This window comes from Erinaceus europaeus, chromosome 2 (assembly GCF_950295315.1).
Source record: "Erinaceus europaeus chromosome 2, mEriEur2.1, whole genome shotgun sequence".
NCBI classification, from domain to species: Eukaryota; Metazoa; Chordata; class Mammalia; order Eulipotyphla; family Erinaceidae; genus Erinaceus; species Erinaceus europaeus.
In genome coordinates this window covers 61273155-61299562 of record NC_080163.1, presented here as the reverse complement: position 1 = coordinate 61299562, position 26408 = coordinate 61273155, and the positions used below count along the sequence as shown (strand labels likewise).

The window sequence follows — 26408 nt, the reverse complement described above, 5'->3', positions numbered from 1 at the left end:
CAGGTGTCTATCTTTCCTCCTCTCTGTCTTCCCCTCCTCTCTCCATTTCTCTCTGTCCTATCCAACAACAACAACAATAATAACTACAACAATAAAACAACAAGGGCAACAAAAGGGAATAAATAAATAAAATAAATATTTAAAAATTAAAAAAAAAATAAAAATATTTTAGTGGCCCGGGAGATGGCACAGTGGATGAGGCATTGGAGCCTCTAGCATGAGGTCCTGAGTTAAGTCTGCAGCAGCTCCTGTACCAGAGTGATGTCTGGTCCTTTCTCCTTCTATCTTTCTCATTGGTAAATGAATGAAATCTTTAAATAAATAAATAAATAGTTTTAAAAAAGTAAACTAATGGGGTCAGGGAGTGGCGCAGTGGGTAAGCACATGTGGCGCAAAGCACAAGGACCGGCGTAAGGATCCCGGTTCGAGCCTCCAGCTCCCCACAGGCTAGTCGCTTCACAGGCGGTGAAGCAGGTCTGCGGGTGTCTATGTTTCTCTCCCCCTCTCTGTCTTCCCCTCCTCCATTTCTGTCTGTCCTATCCAACAACGAACAACATCAACAATCAACAATGGTAATAATAACCGCAACGAGGCTACAACAACAAGGGCAAAAGGGGGAAAAGATGGCCTCCAGGAGCGGTGGATTCATGGTGCAGGCACTGAGCCCAACAATAACCCTGGAGGAGGAAAAAAAAAAAAAGTAAGTCAAACTGCTTTATTTGATGAGCTTAATTACATTTATGGCTGCTATAGGTTTTTTTTTTTAATTATTTGATAACCATAACAGGAGACAGCTAGACTGTATGTATTGACACAGTAAATGCATGGGAACATAGTTGAAGTTTAGTCTGTCTACTCTGTAGATGTGTTGAATTGTGACTGCTTAAGTGATGTTTCAAGGGCCCTCGTTAGTACGCGAGTGTTCAAGTTGCAGCAGAAAGGAGAGCACAGTATTTGAGCTGCTGTGCAAGGCAGTGTGCTAGATACCTTACATGATCTAACCCTGACAACAACTGCACCCATGTTGGGGTCCTGAGATCCCAACAGAAAAGCTGTAAGGAGCATCCCAGGGTGGAGAGGTTGGTTGTGGTTTCTCAAGATGAGAATTCTCAAGATCCCTCTTCTCTCTTCTTTAAGTTGAACACAGTCACTTCTTTTCCCAGCCATATCATCTTCCCTCTTCCTTCCCTCTTTTTCTCTGATTTACCTTTGTAAATCCAAGGGCAATTAATCTGATTAAAAATGGAAGCATTCATGTGTGGCTGGGAGGTGGCGCAGTGGATAAAAGCATTGGACTCTCAAGCATGAGGTCCTGAGTTCCATCCCCAGTAGCACATGTACCAGAGTGATACCTGGTTCTTTCTCTCCTTTCTCATTAATAAATAAATATTTAAAATATAGTTAAAAAGACTGAAGCATTCAGCACACTGTTTAGGGTTCTCAATCTTGCTTACAGATTAATTTTCAAGAGAATTCAGTTTGGCCTTCACTACAACTGAGGACTTTGTCCCTGGGAGCAGAGAATTCCCATTCCAAAGTATGTATCACAGACCAGTGGATTCTTTGATTTTCTTTTTTTTTCTTTTTTAAATTTTTAAAAAATATTTATTTTCCCTTTTGTTGCCCTTGTTTTGATTCTTTGATTTTCTGACTACCCTGCTGAGAATTTGTCATCAGGAAATCTGAGATGCACAAATACTTGCATACAAGATTTCCCATTGCAGCGTCCTTTGTGATGGTGACAAATTGATAAACATCAAATATGCAACAGTGGGAATAAATTATGTATATTCATTACATGTTTGGCCATTAAAGTCATGTTTTTTTGTTTTTTAATTTATTCCCTTTTGTTGCCCTTGTAAAGTCATGTTTTTGAAGAAAGATAAACTGCAAATTGTTCAGTGTTAAGTAGAAAAAGGAAAAAAAATCTTTTACTTTAAGAAATAATATATGCAGATATAAATAAAAATTCTTCAGATTATTATCTCTAGAAGGTAAGAATCACAAGTGCTTTTTATTTCACACCCTATTTTATTTTACTGGCTTTTTAAAGTGAGTTTCTTATGTATGTAAAGGCTTCCTTGTGGCAGGCAGCATTGAGTGTAAATTTGCGACTTAGTGCCCCCTAAGTGGCAAGGTGGGCTTCTAGTCCCAACACTTTGGCCGAGGCGAGAAAAACTGTTCCTACTTAGAAACTTAGGAAAGTTACCCAGGGAGTCTGGCTGTAGTGCAGCGGGTTAAGCGCAGGTGGTGCAAAGCGCAAGAGCCAGCAGAAGGATCCAGGTTCGAGCCCCTGGCTCCCCACCTGCAGGGGCATAGCTTCACAAGTGGTGAAGCAGGTCTGCAGGTGTCTATCTTTCTCTTCCCCTCTCTGTCTTCCCCTCCTCTCTCCATTTCTCTCTGTCCTATTCAACAACAATGACGTCAATAACAACAATAATAACTACAACAATAAAAAACATCAAGGGCAACAAAAGGGAATAAGTAAATATTTTTTTAAAAAATAAAGTTACCCAGATGGGAGATTGATCAAAGTATTGGTATTATTTGTGGTAAGGAACTAGTTGATATATCAGGGTTGTTTTTTTCCCCACCAGAGTTACGGCTGGCGCTTGGTGCTTGGCCCACTCCCTTTCCTGGCAGCCATATATATTACGTATATATATATATATATATATATATATATATATATATATATATATATATATATATATATATATTTTTTTTTTTTTCCTTTTCGAAAGGGGTGAGAGGCAGAGATATTGGGTGAGACAGAAGTTGAGACTGCTGCACCATGCAAGTTTGAGCAGGGGCTTGGACCCAGGACCTCGTGTATAGTAATGTGTGTACTCTACCAAGTGAGTCAGCACCTAGCCCTCACACGATTTATTTTCATTATCTGTTCTGCAAGAGATCAGGAAGTTGTCATAATGCATTGTTAACTTGTCACCAAGTCAGTGTGCATTTCACTGCTCAAGGCACAAAAGGCAGTAAATATACCAACGTTTAGTTTAATTACTGAACTAAATGGACTTAGTGACTTTTAAGTGAGTTTAGTGAGCTTGGAAGCTCTGCCAACTTGGCTGAGCCTCCTGCCCCAGAGCCTTGAGGAGAGAAACTAATATAACAAATAAACAGAAATTGAGATGGGAGGGGGAGAAGAAGGGGAGAGACCGAGAGACAGCTGCATCTCTGCTTCACCACTCATGAAGGTGGAGGCCAGGGCGTTGAACCTGGGTCTTTGTGCCCTGTAATGTGTGCATTTAGCCAAGTGCACCACCTGACCCCAGAAAAATCTTTTAAGAGTTAAGTGCACACTTTACAGTACACAGGGACCTGGGTTCAAGCCCTTGGTCCCCACCTGCAGGGGGAAAGCTTCACAAGTGGTGAAGCAGGGCTGCAAATGTCTCTGTCTCTTTCCCTCTCTCTCTCTCTTTTTAATGTTTTTTAAAATTTATTTCTATTTATTATTGGATAGGGACAGAATTTGAGAGGGGTGGGGGAGGAGAGCCAAAGAGACAACTGCAGCCTTATTTCACTCATGAAGCTTTCCTTCCTGCAGGTGGGGGCCAGGGGCTTGAACCTGGGTCCTTGCACACTGTAGTGTGTGTGCTTAACCAAGTGTGCCACCACCTGCCCCCCCTTGCCTCTCAATTTCTCATGTCTCTATTCAATAATAATGTGATGATGATGCTGCCTAAGAGTTGAAGCCACCTACAGCGTTGCTGGCATACAAGCTCCTGTGTTTTCCACATGTGAAGACTGGTAGCTTTTGAAACAACAGGCTGATTGTACAGGCAGAGGGCACACTGTGTATTCTATTCTCTTTTTACTGTGGTTTCCATCTGAAAACAAATTCCACCTTTCAGGCCTCCCTCTGCCCAGGATGGGTGGCATGGAGGGCACAGGAGTTAGGCATCCAGAGGATTTGACTCCACTGCCCGGTTCTTCCTTCCTAAATGTACCACGTTTGCATCTAGCAGAGGAATAAAAGGGTGGGGAGAGAACAATGTGATAGAAAATGTGGTCTACTGGCCAGGCAGATAGCATAGTAGTCATTAAAAGACTTTAATGTATGAGGCTCCCAGGCCCCAGGTTCAGTTTCTAGCACCACTATAAGCCAGAGCTGAGCAGTGTTCTGTTTTTGTTTGCCTCCAGTCACTGGGGTTGGTTGCCAGCACTACAAATCTACTGTGTTTGGCAGCCATTTTTTCCCATTTTATTGGATAGGACAAATTGAGAGGGGGAGGGAGAGAGAGAGAGACACCTGCAGACCTGTTTCACTGCATGTGAAGTGTCTCCATTTTAGATGAGGAGTGGGAGCTTAAAACCAGGTCCTTGAGCGAATCCTTAGCATAGTATTAAGCAGGTTTACAGGTGTCTCTCTTTCTCCCTCATTGTCCCCTTTCCCACCTCAATTTCTCTGTCCTATAAAATAAAATTTAAAAAAGGAAAAATAAATGGCTATGGGGAGCGGTGGATTTGTCTCACAGGCACTGAATTCCAGTGGCAATTAAAAAAAGGGGGGGGGATTGTAGGGATTCGGGCAGTAGTGCAACGGGTTAAGCACACATGGCGCAAAGTGCAAAGACTGGCAGAAGGATCCCGGTTTGAGCCCCCGGCTCCCCACCTGCAGGGAAGTTGCTTCACAAGCAGTGAAGCAGGTCTGCAGGTGTCTTTCTCTCCCCGTCTCGTCTTCCCCTCCTCTCTCAGTTTCTCTTGTCTTTTCCAACAGCGACATCAACAACAGTAACTACAACAATAAAAAAACAAGGGCAACAGAAAATAAGTAAAAAGAGAAAAAAAGGGGGTGGGGGAGTCGGGTGGTAGCACAGAGGGTTAAGCACACGTGGCACGACATCAGGATCCCAGTTCGAGCCCCCGGCTCCCCACCTGCAGGGGAGTCGCTTCACAGGCGGTGAAGCAGGTCTGCAGGTGTCTGTCTTTCTCTCTAGCCCTCTGTCTTCCCCTCCTCTCTCCATTTCTCTCTATCCTATCTAACAATGACAACATCAATAACAAAAACAATAACTACAACAACAATGAAAACAAGGGCAACAAAAGGGAAAATATATAAAATATATAAAAAAGGGGGGGCACCGTATACTTTTTTTTCAATTTTTATTTTTATTTATATATATATATATATATATTTCTTTTTTATTTAAGAAAGGATTAATTAACAAAACCATAGGGTAGGAGGGGTACAACTCCACACAATTCCCACCACCCAATCTCCATATCCCACCCCCTCCCCTGATAGCTTTCCCATTCTCTATCCCTCTGGGAGCATGGACCCAGGGTCATTGTGGGTTGCAGAAGGTAGAAGGTCTGGCTTCTGTAATTGCTTCCCCACTGAACATGGACGTTGACTGGTCGGTCCATACTCCCAGTCTGCCTCTCTCTTTCCCTAGTAGGGTGGGTCTCTGGAGAAGCGGAGCTCCAGGACACATTGGTGGGGTCTTCAGTCCAGGGAAGCCTGGCTGGCATCCTGATGACACCTGGTGACCGAGTAATGAAGCTGAAGGGTTGTCATTCCACACGTGAAGTCTCTGGACACAGTCTGAGGTGAAGCATGTTGAGGTGGCAATCGTTGTGTTGGTTAGGTTGTGATCAGCAGATGCAATATTATTTGATATGGATTGGGAGAGGCATACGGAAAAGTGGGCCCTATCCAAGGGTTCCAGGACTGGGGGAAGTAGGGGCTCTTTAGTGGAGATGTGAGGTTCCTGCTGTCTTAGGGTTCCAAAAGACAATCGATAGTTAATGTTATCATCACATTAATTGGTAATTGGGTTAACTTTGAAAAGTCCTTTTGTTAGGGTTTGCTGTACAGTATCCAGTATTTTGTATATAGCTGTGCTATTGGTTGCTTGGCACAGTATACTTTTAAGCCACAGTAACTCTCTTTCCCCAGAGGTTGGGCTTGTTTACCTAGGGAAGGTATTCAGACCTTGAGAAGTTGGGGTGCATGGATATGATTCTATGCCCACAATTCTGGGCTTTTGAACACTACTGCCCCTGTTATCCCCAGATAACTGCTGCTCAGGCACTCTGCAGCACTCTGTCCACTAAGGCTGTCCTAAGTCCCAAGCCTTTTGCTAGATGCCTGTCCGATTCCTCTTCTCAGATTCTCCTCAGCCACCTAACATGCCGTTCCCCACTCCCAGCCAGTACCCTCACTGGCTACTTGCATTTGTGGAGTCTCAGTCAGGTTTCTGCCTCTTCTAGGAATATTTTCCCAGTAACCTCCCAGACACTAGGTGTATCTACCTCTCTGGGGACACCCTCACCAAATTGCACTGTGATTTCCTTTTTTTTTTTTTTTTAAATATTTTATTTATGTAGTTTTTTTTTGTTGTTGCCCTTGTTTTATTGTTGTAGTTATTATTGATGTCGTCGTCGTTGGAAAGGACAGAGAGAAATGGAGAGAGGAAGGGAAGACAGAGATGGGGAGAGAAAGACACCTATAGACCTGCTTCACCCCTGCAGGTGAGGAGCCGGGGGCTCAAACCGGGATACTTAACACTGGTTGTTGAGTTTCACGCCATGAGCGTTTAACCTGCTGTGCTACAGTCCGACCCCCTGCACTGTGATTTTCTTAGGCTGCTTCCTGCTGCTCTTTAGAGGCCTTTTTTTTTTTTTTTTATCTTCCTCCTTCCAGTGCCCAAGTCCAGCTTTTGGCTCATCATAGGGACACAATGTTTGCTGAATAAATGAAAATGAGCCACTAGGCAGGTAGGCATTTTGTTTTTGTTTTTGGCTTCAGGGTTATCGCTGGGACTCTGTGCCAGCACTACGAATCCACTACTACTGGCAGTCTTTTTTTTTTTTTTTTTTCTTTTCCATTTTATTTCATAAGGACAGAGAGAAATTGAAAGGGAAAAGAAGATAGAGAAGAAGAGAGAAAGATAGACAGCAGCAGACTCATTTCACTGCTCATTCCCCCCTTTGGGTGGGGAGTAGGGGATCCTTGCACGGGTCCTTGAGCTTAGTACTAAGTGTACTAAGTGTACTTAGTACCAGGTGCACCACTGCCAGGCCCAAGTCACAGAAATTTTTGCATATGGATTGAGGTTCTGTTTCATCCAATAACCAGTTCCTTGTGACCATCTGAGCATCATAGGTAATTCCTGGCATTTCTTGCAACTCTGATTGATGATGATAATTAACTTCTGAGGTAACTTCACTGCTGCAATTTAAAAGGGCCCTAGCTGACTAAAGATGCAATTAATCTTGGCCCCACTGGGTGTCACTGTTGCTTTTACGCTCAATCTTTTTGACCCCCTCCCTTCTTTGGTGGGCTCCCTTATTTTTTGTGGAGCTAGGACCTCATTCATGTGCAGTATCACCACTCCTGTTTGTTTGTTTGTTTGTTTGTTTGTTTGTTTGTTCTAACCCAGACAGACACCATAGCACCTGCACTTCCATCCACAATGGCACACTTGTTGCCAGGGTTTGAACCTGGGCCATATGCATGACAAGGCAGATTCACTACACAGTGATTTTAAAAACCTTTTCTTTTTTTATTATTTGATAGAAACATAGAAATTGAGAGGGGAGGGGGAGATAAAGAGGGAGAGAGACAGAGATACACAGTGACAGACAAAAACCAATGTTTCAGAAAGAATGGTGGAATGAAGTGTAGTCGTTTTTTTTTTTTTTATTTTGGTATAACAATCTTTTTGTTGTAAGCACTTATTTTTTTTTTCAAAATTTTCTTCAAAAATTTATTAGAGAAAAAAGAGAGAGAAAGAGAGAGAGCCAGAAATCAAACTCTCAACCTCATTTTTATGAGTCCAATGATTTGTCCATCTCCTGGGCCGGACATTTTTAAAAAAGTATTAACAGGTTTCAGCCTTGTTCCACTGTGTTATTTACTTCTTAATCTTGTTAGTAATTTAATATTGATTTATAAAATTACAAGATAAAAGGGATACAACTTCACACTGTTCCCACCACCAGAGTTCTGTACCCCTATTCCCTCTATTAGAAGCTACAGCAGTTCACCCAAGCTTGCAGATATGTGTTAACTATTATTTCTACAACTGTCTGTCTATAGTTGTATATATTTGTCTTTTATTTTATTTTGCCACCAGTTATTGCTGGGGCTTGGTACCAGCACTACGAATCCACTGTTGCCAGTGGCCATTTTTCCTTTTCACCCCCCCACCCTTGTTTATTTGACAGGACAGAGAGAAATTGAGAGGGGGAGAGATAGGGAGAAAGATAGAGACTTGTTTCACCGCTCATGAAGCAGCCCCCCTGCAGGAAGGGAGTTGGGACTGGAACCTGGGTCCTTGTGCACAGTAATAAGTGCACTTGACTGGGCGCGCCACTACCCAGCCCCCATTTTGTCCATTTTTTCCTGTGGCCCAGCTTCTCTTCCTTTCTAAGTCACATCTACACCTATTACTACATCCGAATGTCCCTCCTATTTTCCTCTTCTCTCGCTGGGTTCTGATGGAGCTGGAGTTCAGAGCCCTCTGGTCATCTCCCCCTTATCACTTCTCCCCCCGCTGGGAGTATGGACCAAAATTTGTTTTTGGGGTGCAGAAGGTGAAAGATCTGGCTTCTGTAATTGCTTCTCCACTGGTTCCACTGTGTTATCAATTATATGCTATGAAAATAGAATAAGTTGAAGAAGCCAGGAGGTGATTCAGCAGTACAAACTTATGCCTTATATACATGGGCTTGATGCCTGGGAGTTAAAAAAAAAAAAAAAGTGGCTAGGGAAATAGCTTGGCTGACAGAGCACTAGACTTTCATGCCTGAGATTCTGAGATTCCCAGTTCAATCCCCAGCGCTGCAAGTACCAGACTGATGCTCTGGCCTTTCTCTCTTCTCTGCTTATGTGAAATGATCCCATGTAACAAGACTTTTTTTTTTTAATAATTTTTTTTATTTTTTATTTAAGAAAGGATTAATTAACAAAACCATAGGGTAGGAGGGGTACAATTCCATACAATTCCCACCACCCAATCTTCATTTCCCACCCCCTCCCCTGATAGCTTTCCCATTCTCTATCCCTCTGGGAGCATGGACCCAGGGTCATTGTGGGTTGCAGAAGGTAGAAGATCTGGCTTCTGTAATTGCTTCCTCGCTGAACATGGGCGTTGACTGGTCGGTCCATACTCCCAGTCTGCCTCTCTCTTTCCCTAGTAGGGTGGGTCTCTGGGGAAGCGAAGCTCCAGGACACATTGGTGGGGTCTTCAGTCTAGGGAAGTCTGTCCGGCATCCTGATGACATCTGGAACCTTGTGACTGAAAAGAGAGTTAACATACGAAGCCAAACAAATTGTTGAGCAATCATGGACCCAAAGCTTGGAATAGTGGAGAGGAAATGTTAGGGGGGTACTCACTGCAAACTCTAGTGCACTTCTGCTTTCAGGCCTATATTTTGCAGTAGTTTACGGATACGTGTGAACATATGCTCTCTCTCACAGAAACTGGTGTATATCTAGGTTTTCGGACTTTGTTAGAAAGTGAACCACCTGAGATGAAATTAGAGTATACTATGAAAGGAAAGGTCTCACCTGAGTAATGAAGTTGAAGGGTTGTCATTCCACAAGTGAAGTCTCTGGACACAGTATGAAGTGAAGCATGTTGAGGTGGCAATCGTTGTGTTGGTTAGGTTGTGATCGGCAGATGCAATATTATTTGATATGGATTGGGAGAGTCATAAGGGGTGGGCCCTATCCAAGGGTTCCAGGACTGGGGGAAGTAGAGGCTCTATAGTGGAGATGTGAGGTTCCTGCTGTCTTAGGGTTCCAAAAGACAATCGACAGTTAATGTTATCATCACATTAATTGGTAATTGGGTTAACTTTGAAGAAAAGTCCTTTTGTTAGGGTTTGCTGTACAGTACCCAGTATCTGTAACAAGACTTTTTTTTATTAATATTTATTTATTTACTTCCTTTTGTTGCCCTTATTTTTTTATTGTTGTAGTTATTATTGTGGTTGTTACTGATGTTGTTGTTGTTGGATAGGAGAAATGGAGAGAGGAAGGGAAGACAGAGAAGGGGAGGGAAAGATAGACACCTGCAGACCTGCTTCACCGCCTGTGAAGTGAAGGTGGGGAGCCGGGGGCCGAAAGGGGATCCTTACGCCGGTCCTTGCGCTTTGTGCCACCTGCACTTAACCCACTGCGCTACTGCTACCACTCGACTCCCAAGACTTTTTTTTTTTAAAAGGTGTATTTATTGAGAGAGAAGGAGGAGAAGGGAGAAAGAGAACCTGAGTATCTCTCTATCCCGTGTGATGCCAGGGATCAGACATGGGACCTCATACTTCACCATCATTTCCTTGGGAGAGCTGCAGGCCATGGGTGAATCTGCTCTGTGGGCTCTTGTCTCCTGCAGGTAAGTGGGTACAATCTGGATACCACTCCATCTGAACTCGCTTAAGCTCCTTAAAGCACGTTTTCTCATCTCACTTTGCAACTGAATCTCATCAGTGACTTGACCTTATATATCACCACTTTCTCTTTCCCCTCCATCACTCCCTCTCCTTCCTTTTTGTTGAATTGCTCTGGTTTGGCTTTTTCAGACGTGTAAACAGAGAGGCAGAGGGAAAGAAACCACAGCAATGGAGCTTCCTTCAGTGTTGGGGGGGGTGGAGTTGAACCTGATGACATCCATGGCAATGCAGCACACTATCCAAGGGAGCTGTTTGGATGGCTCTGGCCCTTTTATCTTTATTTTTTAAAAGTAGATCTTTAAAATATATACATATTTTTATTTTATTAGAGAGAAATCAAGTGGGAAAAGGAAGATAGGAAGAAAGACACCTGCAGCACTGTTTCACCACTCGTGAAGTAAACCCCTGGAGGTAGGGACGAAGGGCTAGAACCCAGGTCCTTTGTTTTTGCATTGTAAGGTGTGCTTAACCAGATGTGCCACTATCTGCTCACCCCACCCCCTATTTCTTATGGAATGGTTTTTAAATTTTTTATTCTGGAGAAAAGGGGAGATGATAGTGGTGATGATTTGCAATAGGGAGGACTTATAAAAATTACTAGGGGCCCCAAAATGACCCTAGGTCCATACTTTCAGGGGGTTCAAGAATAGGGAAAGCTATCAGGGGGAGGGGATGGGATACAGAACTCTGGTGGTGGGAATTGTACCCCTCTTGTCCTATGGTCTTGTCAGTGTTTCCATTTTATAAATAAATAAATTAAAATTTTTAAAGGCAAAAATGGGTTTAATCCCCTGCATATTATAAAAAGAGACAAAAACCAATAAAACATCATAAGCGGGGGCCAAGAGCTGGTGCACCTGGTTAAATGCACACATTACCATGCAAAAGGACCCAGGTTTGAGCCCCGCTCCCCACCTGCAGTGGGGAGGCTTACGAATGGCGAAACAGGACTCCAGGTATCTTTCTCTCTCCTGCTTGATTCCCCCTCCCATCAATTTCTCACTGTCCTATCAAAAGAAAAACAGAAAGAAAAGAAAAAAGAAAAAAAAATCCCAGAACACCGTAAGTGGCAGAGTACTGTTCTGGTCTCTCCTTGGCAATAAAAACAGTCATCTTGTTGAAAATTATTAAATGTGGGAGTCAGGCAGTAGCGCAGAGGGTTAAGCACAGGTGGCACAAAACGCAAGGACCAGTGTAAGGATCCCAGTTCGAGCCTCTGGCCCCACTCCCCACCTGCAGAGGAGTCACTTCACAGGCAGTGAAATAGGTCTGTAGGTGTATATCTTTCTCTCCCCTTCTCTGTCTTCCCTATCTCTCTCCATTTCTTTGTCCTATCTAACAACAACGATATCAATAACTACAACAATAAAAAACAAGGGCAACAAAAGGGAAAATAAAAAAAAAAGAAAATTATTAAATGTATCTATTTGTAAAGGCATCATTTTAAATTACCAAACAAAAAAGCAAAAACCATGATCTCTGGAGCTGGGACTTCTTGTGCCAGCTGTGCTCTGTGCAGACCTTGCCCCTCTGAGAGGGGAGCAGGTGGCTCTCAGCTGAAAAAGTGATCAGATGACAAAAGCACAGTTAAGACGCCATGGACAGGGCAGACGGCCTCACCAATGTCCTGGAACCTCACCTCCTCAGAGCTCTATCCCTCTAGGGAAAGAGAGAAACAGACTGGGGGTATGGATCGCCCATGTCCAGCAGAGAAGCAATTACAGAAGCCAGACCTTAACATCTTCTGCATAATTTTGGTCCATACTCCCAGAGGGGGAGAAATGTTAGGGGAAGATGACCAGAGGGCTCTGAACTCCAACTCCTTCAAGACACAGAGAGAGAAGAAAAAAAGGAAGGACATTTGGAAGTAGAAATAGGTGTGGGTGTGACTTTAAAAGGAAGGGGAATCAGGTGGTAGCAGTGGGTTAGGTTAAGTGCACATGGCTGGAAGCGCAAGGACTGGAGTAAGGATCCTGGTTTCAGCCCCCGGCTCCCCACCTGCAGAGGAGTCACTTCACAGGCAGTGAAGCAGGTCTACAGGTGTATGTCTTTCTCTCCCCCTCTCTGTCTTCCCCTCCTCTCTCCATTTCTCTGTCCTAACAAAAACAATATCAATAACGACAACAACAATAAAAAGGGCAACAAAAGGGAAAATAAATATATATTAAAAAAAATTTAAAAAAGGAAGAGAAGGCAGGACCATAGGAAAACATGGTCAAATATATTAACAGTCAACCCATATCTGTGACGCTGGGAGAATTACTGCAGTTTCCTTAAGCTTCATACTATGTGCGCTTAACCTGGTACGTACCTGGAGATATATATATATATTTGATAGGACAGAGAGAAATTGAGAAGGGAGGGGAAGATAGAGAGGGAGAGAGGAAGAGAGACACCTGCAGACTGCTTCACCGCCTGTGCCAGGGGCGCAAACCAGAATCCTTGCCTGGCTCACTACTTCAGTTTCCAATGGAGGAAATGGGGACACAGAACTCTGGTGGTGGGAGCGGTGTGGAATTATATCTTATAATTTTGTAAATCAATTATTAATCACTAAAAAAAAACCAGAGACACAGGAGTCACTCTTATCTAAGGAGTCTGCATCTTTAGAGGGAGAAGCTAAACAACTCAGAGGAAAGACTTGGAGGTGCCTTGAGTGGGGGTGGGGCTCAAAGGTAACCTGTTCTTGGTACTGCACCACGAATCCACTGCTCTTGGAGGCCTTTTTTTTGTTGTTGTTGCCTCCAGGGTTACTGCTGGGGCTGAGTGCCTGCACCATGAATCCACTGCTCCTGGAGGCCATTTTTTCCCTTTTTGTTGCCCTTGTTGTTGTGGCCTTGTGGTTATTATTGTTATTGTTGATGTTCGTTGTTGGATAAGACAGAGGAATGGAGACAGGAGGGGAAGACAGAGGGGGAGAGAAAGACACCTGCAGACCTGCTTCACCACCTGTGAAGTGACTCCCCTGCAGATGGGGAGCTGGGGGTTCGAACTGGGATCCTTACGCCGGTCCTTACACTTTGTGCCATGTTCACTTAACCCGCTGCGCTACTGCCCGACCCTCCTTGAGGCCATTTTCCCATTTTTGTTGTTGTTGTTATTGTTGCCATTGATGATGTTGTTGGATAGGACAGAAATTGTGAGTGGAGGGGGAGACAGAGAGGGGGAGAGAAAGCCATCTGCAGACCTGCTTCACTGCCTGAAGCGACCTCCCTGCGGGGGGTGAGGGGGGAGATCGAACTGGGATCCTTAAGCCAGTCCTTGCTCTTTGTGACACGTGCTTAACCTGCTGAGCTACTGCCCGACCCCCAACCTGTTCTTTTCTAGCCTACTTGTCCTGGAGTGTTGGGGAGCAATCTATACGTGTCACATAAGAGGCTAGGGGGAGCGGTGCAGAGAATAAGGCACACCTAGCCATTGCTGGTGTCACCACTGGGTGCTTAGTGGGTGTGACCTTTGGCCTACTTCACCATGGGTTCCTGGCTGCTGGGACCCTGAAAGGACTGAGATAACAGTCCTCCTGGGATCAGCTTCAGTTGGCACTGTTTGTTTTTTTTTTTAAGAAAGGATTAATTAACAAAACCATAGGGTAGGAGGGGTACAAATCCACACAATTTTTTTTTTAATTGCTATCAGGGTTATCACTGGGACTCAGTGCCTGCACAATAAATTCTCCATTCCCAGTAGCCACTTTTTTCCCTTCTTGACAGGACAAAGAGAAATTGAAAGGGGAAGGAGAAACAGAGAGGAAGAGAGAGACCGACACCTGTAGTACTTGCTGTCACCTCTCATGAAGCTTTTCCCCTGGAGGTGAGGAATGGGGGCTTAAAGCTGGGTCCTTGCACATGACGTGTACACTTAGCAGGTGTGTAACTGCCTGGCCCATTATTTTTATTTTTTGTGTAGGAAACTGAACTTTAAAATTTTATTTTGTTAGTGATTTATTACAAAATTACATGTCAACAGGTATAATTCCAGACTGTTCTCAGAACCACCAGTTCTGAGTCCCTAACCCCTTTCTTGTAAGCTACAGCGTTTTCCTAAGGCTGCAGATGTGGGTTAACTATTATCTCGTCAACTATTTGTATTTGTGTATAACTGGCCCCCCCTTCTTTAAGGTCCCATCTTCTCTTCCTTCCCAAGCTACACAGAACCCTATTACTACATCCAAATGTCCCTCTTCACTCTCTGGGTCCTGATGGAGCTGGAGTTCAGAGCCCTCTTACCCTCTCCCATCACTTCTCCCCCACTGGAAGTATGGATCAAAATTATTTTGGGGGAGCAGAAGGTAGGAGTTCTGGCTTCTGTATTTGCTTCTCCACTGGACATGGGCATTGGCAGGCTTATCCACACCCTCGGCCTGTTTCTTTCCCTGTTGGGGTAGGCCTCTGGGGAGGTGAGGTTCTAGGACACATTGGTGAGAAGTCAGGAAGGAATCATGGTTATCTGCAACTTGGTGGCAAGATATAAAGCAAAACAAAATGTTTAATGAACAGGAACCATAAAGTAGGAACACAGCAGATGAGATTAGGTGTTTTAGGGTGCAAGGAAGCTAGGACGTCCATTTTAGGCATGTTTCTAGGGGCCCACAACTATGGTAGTTTTGCTTTAGTGTGACAGCTAACATGAAGTCGGATAAAAATATTGTCTGAGAAAATAGTGTCAGAGTAGAGAAAAGGGCTAGAGTTGGACTAAGGCAGAGTAGCTCCCATTTTTATAGGAGTCTGAATTTCTTCTATGCCTTTATCCACAGTGGGCAAAAAGATCAAAAATCCATTAAAAAAAAATCAAAGAGAGTAGATGTTTTATGGGGATTTTTCCCACCTAGTGAGCTTTTCTCAACTATTATCATTTTGTCTCCCAAAGAAAACAGAGCTGTGTGTGACTCACACGGCAGAGGCCTAGAGTTTTCTCTTTTGAAGTTCCATGGAAGTGTGTTTTCTTTGATGTTACTTTGTTTGCTTAAGCCAAGAAGAAAGTAGGTTATGCATTTTCATGGGGCCTCAGCCCTGAATCCGTGAATGACCACCTCCACCATTCTCCTGTCTAGCTTACTGAAGTGAAGTGGGGATAGGTAGGCACAGAAGAGGACATTCCTTTACCAAACATACTCCATTCAGGAGGCAGGGCCTCTTTGTCAGATGCCTCCCTGCTAAAAGCCATGCCTGCACATGTTAGTGGGAGCATTTCTTTCTTTTTCTTTTTTTGCCTTCAGGGTTATTGCTGGGGCTCAGTGCCTGGACCGGCAAACGCTAGAAGAAGTGCCTGGACCATGGATCCACTGCTTCTGGAAGCCATTTCTTCTCCCTTTTGTCGCCCTTGTTGTAGCCTTGTTGTGGTTATTATTGTTGTTGTTGATGTCGTTCGTTGTTGGATAGGACAGAGAGAAATGGAGACAGGAGGGGAAGACAGAGAGGGAGAGAGAAAGATATAGACACCTGCAGACCTGCTTCACCGCCTGTGAAGCGACTAGCCTGTAGGTGGGGAGCCGGGGGCTCGAACCAGGATCCTTACACCGGTACTTGTGCTTTGCGCCATGTGTGCTTAACCCTCTGCGCTACTGCCTGACCCCCAGTGGGGGCATTTCTTAATGATGGTTGGTTTATTTTTTTCCTTTTCTTCCTTGTGTATTATTTTATTTTATTTTTGCATAAACATAGTAATAAAATCAGAGTGTCAACTGGAAAGACAGCTGTCACCAAATGGCATAACTTTCATTTCTATTGAAACTTGAAGAAAAAACATATTTAGAAAGACTTCTGAGGCAAAATTTTAAGGAGTATTTTTTATTATAAATTTAATATGGCTGATTAATGAAAAATCACAATGAAGTACCGAGAAAATGTTTGTCAATATAAAAATTTTAGCAGCATTTCCATAGTTTCAGGCTCTAACATTAGTCATATTTCCTCCCGCTACCCCACCCAAAATAAAATAAAAATAAAAAAAAAAAAGATAATCTAATGGGACTACAGTAGAGTGTCAAACTGTCAGCTTAGTAAAAGGCCTCCAAGAAATCCTCAAATCCAGTGGTTAAGTCTAAAAGTCCAACTCTTCCCTCTCCAAATTCCCAGAATGACAAAGCACTTGCATCAATGTTTGAGACAAGAATTTCATTATTTCATTCTTCGGGCTGTTGTGGGAGGGTAAGAGGTGGAGACTGACACTGGACTTGATGTGCAGTGTTTGCTCATGATTCCCTGTGTCTGTGCATTCTGCTCTGGTGACAGTGAATACCACTGCAGGGCAGACCAACAGCTGCTGAGTGGCAGCAGTGGTGGGGGGACCCCTCCTTCACGTGGAACATACACATGACAGGGCTGTTGGCCTTGCTATATCCCAGGGAAACAGTAGGATTAACAAGGAGGGGAAAGACACGTGTAAGAAAATATAATACTGGCAAACTATTCCCCTGCTTCTTTGGTACTTTCCAAAATTCTCTGATCAAAAAAAAAAAAAAAAGTGTAAGGGAAGCACACCATTTAAAAAAATTACAGTTTTTAAATATTTACAGAAGCAACTATGATATATTACATAGTCAATACACAGTCTATGAACAGATTCTTCAGTGAAAGCACTTAGGAACTCCTGTCCCACTATTATTCAATAGCACACCAATGTACAAACACTTTCCCAAATTTGTATCATCCGTCCTTTTTGTACTTATCTTACAGTATATTAGATGGGGGAGAAAATAACTTCCAATCTATACTTTTCTTTTAAAAGGCTCTTAAAATGTGCCACTAAAATCATTATGTACAAAGATTTACTGAGTGTTCTAGGCAACTCTACCTCCACTCCCACTTGGAATATGAAATAAAACTACCTACTCTATGTATACAATATCTATTTGATATTTAAGTAACTGCACCATGTTACATCATCACAATACCAGTTTAATGCACATGATTATGTACAGTAGTTAAGTTATCTCTGGAGGATGAATCTGCAGCCTAGGTGAGCAGTGTGGGATGAAGCCATCTGAAGGGGTCACGTCCAGGAGACGGCCTATGTACAGGCAGGCCGAGCCTCTCACTGAGGCCATGCCAGACTCGTCTTCCTTCGTTTCTGACTGGAAGAAGACGAATCACACGAATGGAAGGATCCCGTATATGAGAAGAGCCATGACAGCAGCACTGAACACCCCTGCTACGGGGACAGTCACAAACCAGGCCAGGAATATGTTCCGGAAGAGGTGCCAGTCCACAGCCTTCCGGGAGCGGATCCAGCCCACAGCCACCACTGAGCCCACCTGTTGCCGCAGAAAGATGTGATAGTAAAAACACAGCACCACAGACTTAAAGAGAGACAAAATCTGCACAGCCAGAGGGGCTGTCTGAGAAATCAGCTACGTCATAATACCCGTGTTCTGCTAGATTTGCTGGCTGAACTCTTTAATTTAGAATTCTGGTTTAAAATGGTTCTAGTCAGTTTGCAGTTCTGAGGTCACCTTCCACTTCCACTCTGATTGGTATGAGTGGAATTTAGGCTAATTAAACGTTTTCTATTCTTTGGCACCTTACTAATTATGAAAACTTTATTTATTTATTTGATAGATACAGAAATGGAGGGGTAGGGTGAAATATCAAGGGAAAGAGAGAGACGTCTGCAGCACTGTTCCACCACGCATGAAGCTTCCCTCCTGCAGGTGGGAACTGGGGCCTTGGCCCAGGTCTGTTTGCATTGTCACATGGGCGCTTAACTGGATGGATGCACCACCACCTGGCCCTTAAAGCCCTTGTTTTAAATATCCCACATGTAGAGTATTTCCTACTACAACATGTGAATCTGTTTTAGTTATATATGAAATGGCAAGAAAGGAAACTTCTCTTGAAATAACAGAATCAGAAAATGTTGGAGCCAGGGAAGACTTTTTTGGGGAAAAAAAAAATTCCGTACTCACTGCAGAGCTTCAACATGCCAGGTGACTTTTCCCTCCATAGATAGAAAGATAAAGATAGGGCTGGGGAGCTAGTGTAATGGCTATGCAAAAAAGACTTTTGTCAGAGTTGAACAGTGAATGCTCTGGTCAAAAAAAACAATAATAAAGATGAGAGAGAGAGAATAAAAAAAGGAAAAATGGCTACCAGAAATAGTGGATTTGTCATGCAGGCACTGAGTCTCAATGATAACCCTAGTGGCAAAAAAAAAAAAAAAAAATTAAAAAATTAAAGCCTAACAGGGCTGATAAAATAGCTGGATAGTGTGCTGCACTGCCATGTGCATGGTCCAGGGTCAAGTCTGGTCCTCAGTTTATTCAAGGAAGCTTCAGTGTTGTGGTGGGTGTCTGTTTCTATTTTTTTTTAAAATTAAAAATAGCGTAATGTAAGTGACATAATAATTTTATAACAAATTTAGTCATAAGAGTAGAAAAATTACCTAGAACTCCACTACTGTCATAGTTATATATTCCTTTCTGGTACTTCAAATTAATGTACATTTGCTAAAAAGAAAAAAAAATGAGGGCACACTACTGTTTTCTTTAAAAAAAATTTTTTTTATATCTTTATTTATTTATTGGACAGAGACAGACAGAAATTGAGAGTATGGGGGGGAGATAGAGAAAGAGACAGAGAGAGACACCTGCAGCCCTGCTTCACCACTTGTGAATCTTTCCCCCTGCAGGTGGGGACCAGGGACTTGAACCTGGGTCCTTGAGCACTGTAATGTTTGCTCTTAACCAGTTGAGCCACTGCCTGGCCCCGTTTTCTTTATTTTTAAATTTATTTATTTTTTTTATCACCACCAGGGTTATTTCTGGGGCTTAGTGCTGGCACTATGAATCCACTGCTCCTGGCCACTTAAAAAATCCCCCCCCCTTTCCTTTGTTTTATTTTTTTTTCCTTTCCTTTTCTTACCTTTTCTTTTTAAAATTTCTGTTCTTTTTAAAAAGATTTATTTATTCCCTCTTGTTGCCCTTGTTGTTTTTGTTGTTGTAGTTATTATTGTTGTTGGGTAGGACAGAGAGAAATGGAGAGAGAAGGGGAAGACAGGGGAGAGGAAGATAGACACCTGCAGACCAGCTTCACCCCTTGTGAACTGACTGCCCTGCAGTTGGGGAACCAGAGGCTTGAACCGGGATCCTTACTCCAGTCCTTGCAATTTGCACCACCTGTGCTTTACCTGTTGTGCTACTGCCCTACTCCCTTCTTTTTTCTTTTCACCTCCAGGGTTATCGCTGGGGCTTGGTACCTGCACTACGAATCCACTGCCCCTGGAGGCCATTTTTTCCCCCTTTTGTTGTCCTTGTTTATCATTGTTGTTATTGCCATTGTTGTTGTTGGACAGGACAGAGAGAAATTGAGAGGAAGGGAAGACAGAGACAGGGAGCAAAAGATAGACACCTGCTGATCTGCTTCACCGTTTTTGAAGCAACCCTCCCCTGCAGGTCAGAAACCAGGGGCTTGAACTGGGGATCCTTACGTCTGTCCTTGCGCTTCGTGCCATGTGTGCTTATTAGCCTGCTGTGCTACCGCCAGGCCTCTTTTCTTTATTTGATAAGACAGAGAAATTGAGAGGGCAAGACACCTGCAGCACTGCTTCACCACTCATGAAGCCTCCCCCTGCAGGCGAGGACTAAGGGTTTTGAACCCAGGTCCTTGCTCACTGGAATGTGTGCTGTCACCTGGATGTGCCACCATCCAGCCCCCTCTTTTTTGAAATATTAACATTGTATGTAAGCATTTTTCCAGAGGGACCACAACCCTTATTTTCACGTGAAATGAAGAAACATTTTAATGCTATTAGATCTTTCTTTTCAAGTCCCCTTCTCCTTTTGCCAAATAGGCAGATTTAGAATACAGTCTCGGGAGCTGGGCGGTAGTGCAGTGGGTTAAGTGTGCATGGCGAGAAATACAGTCTCCATTGCAATGGTTGTAAAATGGTGACTTATCAGCTAGCTTCCCACAATTCAGATGGAACGCTACTGTGAGGAAGTAGTGTTTTAGAATTTTAATGCATACTGTCAAGTAGTTTTATATAAAGAATTGTGAACTGTGCAAGATCAGTCATAATCTGTGACTTTTAGCACACCATAACAATAATCTTATATATCATTTCTTTTTGCAAATTCCTAAACAAAGCATGCATCATTACTCTTTCAACCTACATATCTCTAATTCTTAATTCCCCCCCCCCCCATCACTAGAACCTGCACAGCTGCACTGTTCCCAGTGGCTTTTCTTTCTTTCTTTTTCCAAAAAATAGCTAAGAGATAGAAAGAAGGAGCGAGAGAGGAGAGCCACCTGCAGTACTGCTCCTCCATTCACAACGCTTCCTTCTACAGATGGAGACCAGGGACTTGAACCTGGATCTTCATGCATGGTAACACTGAGCCACCCCCAGCCTTCTCAAGTCCATTACATAGATGGCATCTACCATGGCCCCATACTAAGAAGATTTATTTTAAGTGTCAAGGAGATATCCTAATATTACTTATCAGTTTTAAGGAAGTAAAATCTAATGTAAGATTTTTAGAGTTATTTTAGGATATTAGTAATAGATATAGACTTTATTCACTAAGTACAAACCAGATATAAAACAAGTGACAGGGAGATAGTGCAGTGGAAGATCAAAAGATCTTAGATGTGAAAGGTCCCAGGTTTGAATCCTGGTGCCACCAGATCAGATGGTGGTCTGGTTAAAAAAAAAAAAATATATATATATATATATTTATATATATATGTATATATATATATATAAATAAATGTATATTTTCCTATCTATAAAAGTAAATTTTATATGTATGTAAACATAAAATGTTGAATACACATATGCAAATATTGAAGAGATGACATTTCAGTATAAAAACACAAGTGTCAAGTTTTGTAGAAATACTATAGTTTTCATTCATCCCTATAAGCTGTACTATGGAGTTTAGTGATATTAGCGGAACTAGTATTGTCTGTATATGAGTATAGGTTAAGTTGCTCATATAGTCAGGGAAGCAGTTCACAATAACCTGGAAAACACAAATTGTGTGTGTGTGTGTGTGTGTGTGTGTGTGTGTGTTTCCTCAAGGGTGAATTCGGAGGTGTGAAAGCCTGCGTTCACTCGTGCGGCTTATGTGCAGGGATGACCACTAGACAAGGCAGTGTAACATTTATTTAAAAGCTGTCCCCCCCACTATCTATGTTTACAGAAAAAGTAAACCACTTCCCTGGGCAGGACTATGTTTAGCAATGTACATTTCCTCTGGGCAAGGGGAGAGGGTAACTTTTCACTCCAAGTGGTCTTGTGTTTGAAAGATTTTAGTGAACATGTGCTTCTTTATAATTTGTAAACAACTGAAATTAGAAATTGAACAAAGAGCCAACGGAGAAATTATGCACTTACTCATCTCCCTTCTTTTGCTCTTGGAGGTACATAACAGAGGCCCTGGCCACACTATTCATGTGGCATTTTGATCTGGCTGACCAGTCCCTATTGTGTGACCTTGGGCAGGCCACTTAACCGTCCTGTGCTTAGTTCCCTAACTGGCAAAGCACTCCCCTCAAAATGTTCTTGGGAGTATTCAATGAACTAATAGTGTACTTCTAATGGTGGCCTCTTAATCTCATAAAGCAGATAAATCATTTGTTGCCTTGGGAGGTGGTACAGTGCTAGAACACAGGACTTGCACTCCTGAGAACCAGGTGACACATATGCTAGAGCGATGCCCTGTTGTATATATTTATATGGTCTGGGAGGTAGCACAGTGGATAAAGCACTGAACTGACTGTCAAGCATGAGTTCAGCTTCCAGCACTGCATGTGCCAGAGTGGTGGCTTGCTGTCCTCACTCTCATTAATGAATATTAAAAGTAATAATAATAAATTTAGGGCTAGGGAATCAGCACAATGGTTATGCAAAACGACTTTCATGCCGAAGTTTCTTATGTCCCATGTTCAATCTACCATAAGCCAGAGGTGTACAGTGCTCTTTTCTCTCACTCTGTGTATCTTTTTCTCTGTCTCTCTTTCCTTAGAATAAATAAAATATTAAAAAACAATAATAATAAAGAACTAAAGTAGGAAAAGTCTTTATAAAGTAGCCACTAGAGGGTGCTGCCCACCCGTCTAACTCACAACTTGTTGGCTAGTTACCCCCATCATGACTTTCACAGCTTAGATTCAAAGGTACCTTGCAGGCAGTGAAAATTTGAACGCTGTTCTATCCCAAACTTAATGTATGATCTTAGAAAGGGACCTAACTCTAAAAGCCTCATTTTTCTCATCTATACGCTGGAAATAAGGGCACCGGTTATTCATAGGACTGCTGAGGGGGTTAAATGCTGTTCTCTGTGTGTATGAAACACCAAACAGTGCCTTGTACTCTTTATTCAAAAGGGAGTGACTTTTACAATGAAAATGTGTGGCAGTTGATATTTTTCTATATATATTATAGGAAAAACCCAAAAGCCTTTCTTTCAAATGAAGCTGACTTCCCAGAATTTTAGTCTTATTTTAAACATGTTGGCCTACTTAAAACAGACCCACAAACCAATGTCTGGCCTTCATATTTGCTGCACTAGGGAACTCACACCTAGTTGCGCTGCCATTTGTTTATAAGCACGGTGGCTGGAGTTTGTTAAATGGTGAGTAAATATGGACTGCCCTATCTGCCTTAGTGGTTTTGTGTCCCTGGTCTCCAAAACAGTGCCTCATATATGGCAGGTTACAAATAAGATTTTCCTGAATGACACAAATGAATGAGTCTGGGAACAGTCTGGATAGGAATTCTGCTTTGCTGAAGTTAGTACTTCTTTAAAAAAATATATTTTATTTACTTACTTATCTATTTGGGTAGAGACAGAGAGAAATCTAGAGGGAAGTGGGGAGACAGAGACAGAGAGACACTTGCAGCACTGATTCACCACTTGTAAAGCTTTCCCCCTGCAGGTGGGGCCTGGGGGCTCGAACCCAGGTCCTTCTGCACTGTAACTTGTGCACTCAACCAGGTGCACCATCACCCAGCCCCAGTGAGTACTTTTGAATACAGGTAGCCCAATGGAGATGCTTTAACATTCTCTCCAGATGAAGGGAAGTTCTGGGTTATTAGACCTGTGCTTTCTTTAGTTCTAGCTCTATCCTGGATGACCTCTAATAATTTTTTTTTGCCTCCAGGGTTATCACTGGGGCTTGGTGCCTGCACTACGAATCCACTGCTCCTGGAGGCCATTTTCCCCCATTCTTGTTGCCCTTAGTGCCCCCATTGTTGTTGTTGTTGTTACTGCTGTTAGATAGGACAGAGAGAAATCGAGAGATGGGGAAGACAGAGAGGGGGAGAGACAGACACCTTCAGACCTGCTTCACCACTTGTGAAGTGACCCCCCCTGCAAGTGGGGAGCCAGGGGCTTGAACCAGGATCCTTATGCTGGTAGGACAGAGAGAAATCGAGAGATGGGGAAGACAGAGAGGGGGAGAGACAGACACCTTCAGACCTGCTTCACCACTTGTGAAGTGACCCCCCTGCAAGTGGGGAGCTGGGGGCTTGAACCAGGATTCTTATGCTGGTTCTCGCGCTTTGCGCCATGCGCGCTTAACCTGCTGTGCTACCGCCCGGCCCCCGGCCTCTAATAATTTATAGAACCTGTTTCCTCTTCAATAGTCTTTGAGGTTTCTTACAGCTCTAACGTTCTACATCTATGGCACACAATGTCTCCCACACAACTCAGAGGAATTTTACAGAGCTTCTCAGTGATGGAGATTAACAACTGCCCCTCATTTAGAATCTACTCAAAGGCAATATAGTCACTATGCCCATCATGTGAGGAAAAAGAACCAAAACAACCACGTTACAATTCCACTGTGATGATTTCTGCCTCGCACTAGTTCTACTGTCAACACCCAGTGCCCCCGCAGTGGGTCGGAACTGAGTGGCAAGCCCCCACAGGAGCCTGCAACCCTGACTTCAGTGCAAACTCCACTGGGGAAACATGAGAGAAACAGCATTGATGGAAAGTGTGAAGCACACTCAGAGGGAGGGCCAGCTAGCGCCACACATACACTGAGGGCGCAGGGAAGGCCTCAAGGTGCAGGCTGACAGGAACAAATACCTGCTCTCAACAGTGAGCAGACCCCACTTCAGCGGCTATTCTGCACAAACAACCGGCTACCAAGTGCAGCCAGCTTCCTTTGGATTCACTCTGTGACCATACCCTGAATCCAGCAGTCTTGTGAAAGCCTGGCTGGTGAGGGCCTACCTTGCAGTGTGTGGTGCTGACAGGAAGCCCGATGTTGGAGGCCATCACCACCGTGAAAGCCGAGGCCAGCTCAATGGTGAAACCACTGTGGGAGGAAGCACAAGGCACACATCACAGGCGCTCTTTGTACAGGCCTCGCTCACAACCCTGGGGTGGGGGTGGTGGGGGCCCAAATCTCACCAGAGCATTCTTTGGGTCAATTGTTGACTGCTGACTGGGCCAGATGACATTAATAGAATGAAAAACTGCTGCATAATAGCAACAATTCACACGAAGACTCTTTATTATACTGTTTACAGTCCCTAAATAGCCTTGTTTTTCTGGTATGTTTTCAAAAACTACACTCTGTAGTAACTGGGTCAGAAATTCCTGCTGTGTAAAAACTGGCAAATTAGTTATTTCTAAAGCAGGGTAGGGCAAATTATGCTCTCATTTTAAAAGTATATACTTACTACAAAAAAACATGTTTTTTTTTTTTTTTACCCTCAGACTACCTACTTTTCTTCAAACTAATCTGTAAAAGAATCTTTCATTAAAATACTTTCTTTTGTTTTTGGAGGGAGGGGTCTTACAATAGGTGGCTCTAAGTTTTAAGTTGCGTAGTCAAAAGTTCTCTTTGTCAGTTTGTTACTTTTTAAAATTTATTTATAAAAAGGAAGCATTGACAAAACCATAGGATAAGAGGGGTACAACTCCACACAATTCCCACCACCAGATCTCTGTAGCCCATCCCTTCCCCTGATAGCTTCCCTATTCTTTAACCCTCTGGTAGTATAGACCCAAGGTCATTATAGGATGCAGAAGGTGGAAGGTCTGGCTTCTGTAATTGCTTCCTGATTGAACATGGGCGTTGACAGGTGGCTCCATACTCCTAGCCTGACTCTCTCTTTCCCTAGTAGGGTGGGGCTCTGGGGAAGTGGAGCTCGAGGACACATTGGTGGGGTTGCTATTTTAACCCCTAATAGATCTAAAGGAAATGCAATTGAAGGACCACACAGAAAAGCACATGGGAGGAAGTCTTCAAACCCTGTAGATGGTAGCAGGGCACTCTTTCACCTGGCTGGGATAGAGAAGGGACTAATTAAGTAACCTTGGGGTGGGGGGTGGTAAGATGGGTGGCTGGGTGTTATGTTATTCTCTGCCCTCTCCTCTCCTGACCCCAACTGCAGATGACTGTACTGAAGGGTTCAGTGCAGAAGAGCAGCATGAGAACTCTCAGCCATTGCAACTCTGCGGTGGACTCGCGAGGACAAGCCTGCTGATCTCGGCCGCACCCTTCAGCTTACCTTGATGGTGTGATGGGAGTGAGGTCTTTCCCCATGGTCTGGATCACTCTTCTCCCCCAAACCCAGAGACCTGTACAAATTCCAACTCCTCCATAAAAGAGCAGCCAGACAGGAGTCACAGCTTCCTGCAGGACTGCACCATGTTCATAAATCAGCCACAAAGCTACCAGGGGACCAATGGCATTACTGGAAGAGAGGAAAAAAAAGATTAGTCATACCAACAGTGTATTATGACAACCATCAACGTATGATGCTTCCATTTAAGATAATTTTACAGGGCATACTATTCTAGAGCAGTGATTTCTGCCCCGCCCCCCCACCCCCATATACTTTAAATATGAGTTTACTCCTTGCTTGATTGCTTGGCTTCTGAAGAGATGAATACAATTTTGATCTTTGTTCCTTTATAGGGAAATGGTTTTTCCCTCAGACTTGAGAATTTATTATTTTTTTAATCTTTGATTAACGTTAGTTCAGAAATTACATGACTAGCCGTGGAGGGTTTTTTGTTTGTCTCCTGA

General features: G+C 43.3%; 1 protein-coding gene across 4 annotated transcripts in view; it reads right to left on the bottom strand.

The window, feature by feature from the left end:
- Positions 1 to 16185: 16185 nt before the first annotated feature.
- Positions 16186 to 26408, bottom strand: part of SLC20A2 (solute carrier family 20 member 2) — a 103108-nt gene continuing 92885 nt past the window's right edge. For all 4 annotated transcript variants that reach the window (XM_060181612.1, XM_060181622.1, XM_060181616.1 and 1 more), the window contains 3 exons: positions 25888 to 26073; positions 24602 to 24686; positions 16186 to 17671 (listed from right to left, as the gene is read on the bottom strand). In XM_060181612.1, coding sequence (XP_060037595.1) covers positions 17507 to 17671; positions 24602 to 24686; positions 25888 to 26073 — 436 coding nt within the window. In that variant the 3' untranslated portion in view covers positions 16186 to 17506. The remainder of the gene's footprint in view (positions 17672 to 24601; positions 24687 to 25887; positions 26074 to 26408) is intronic.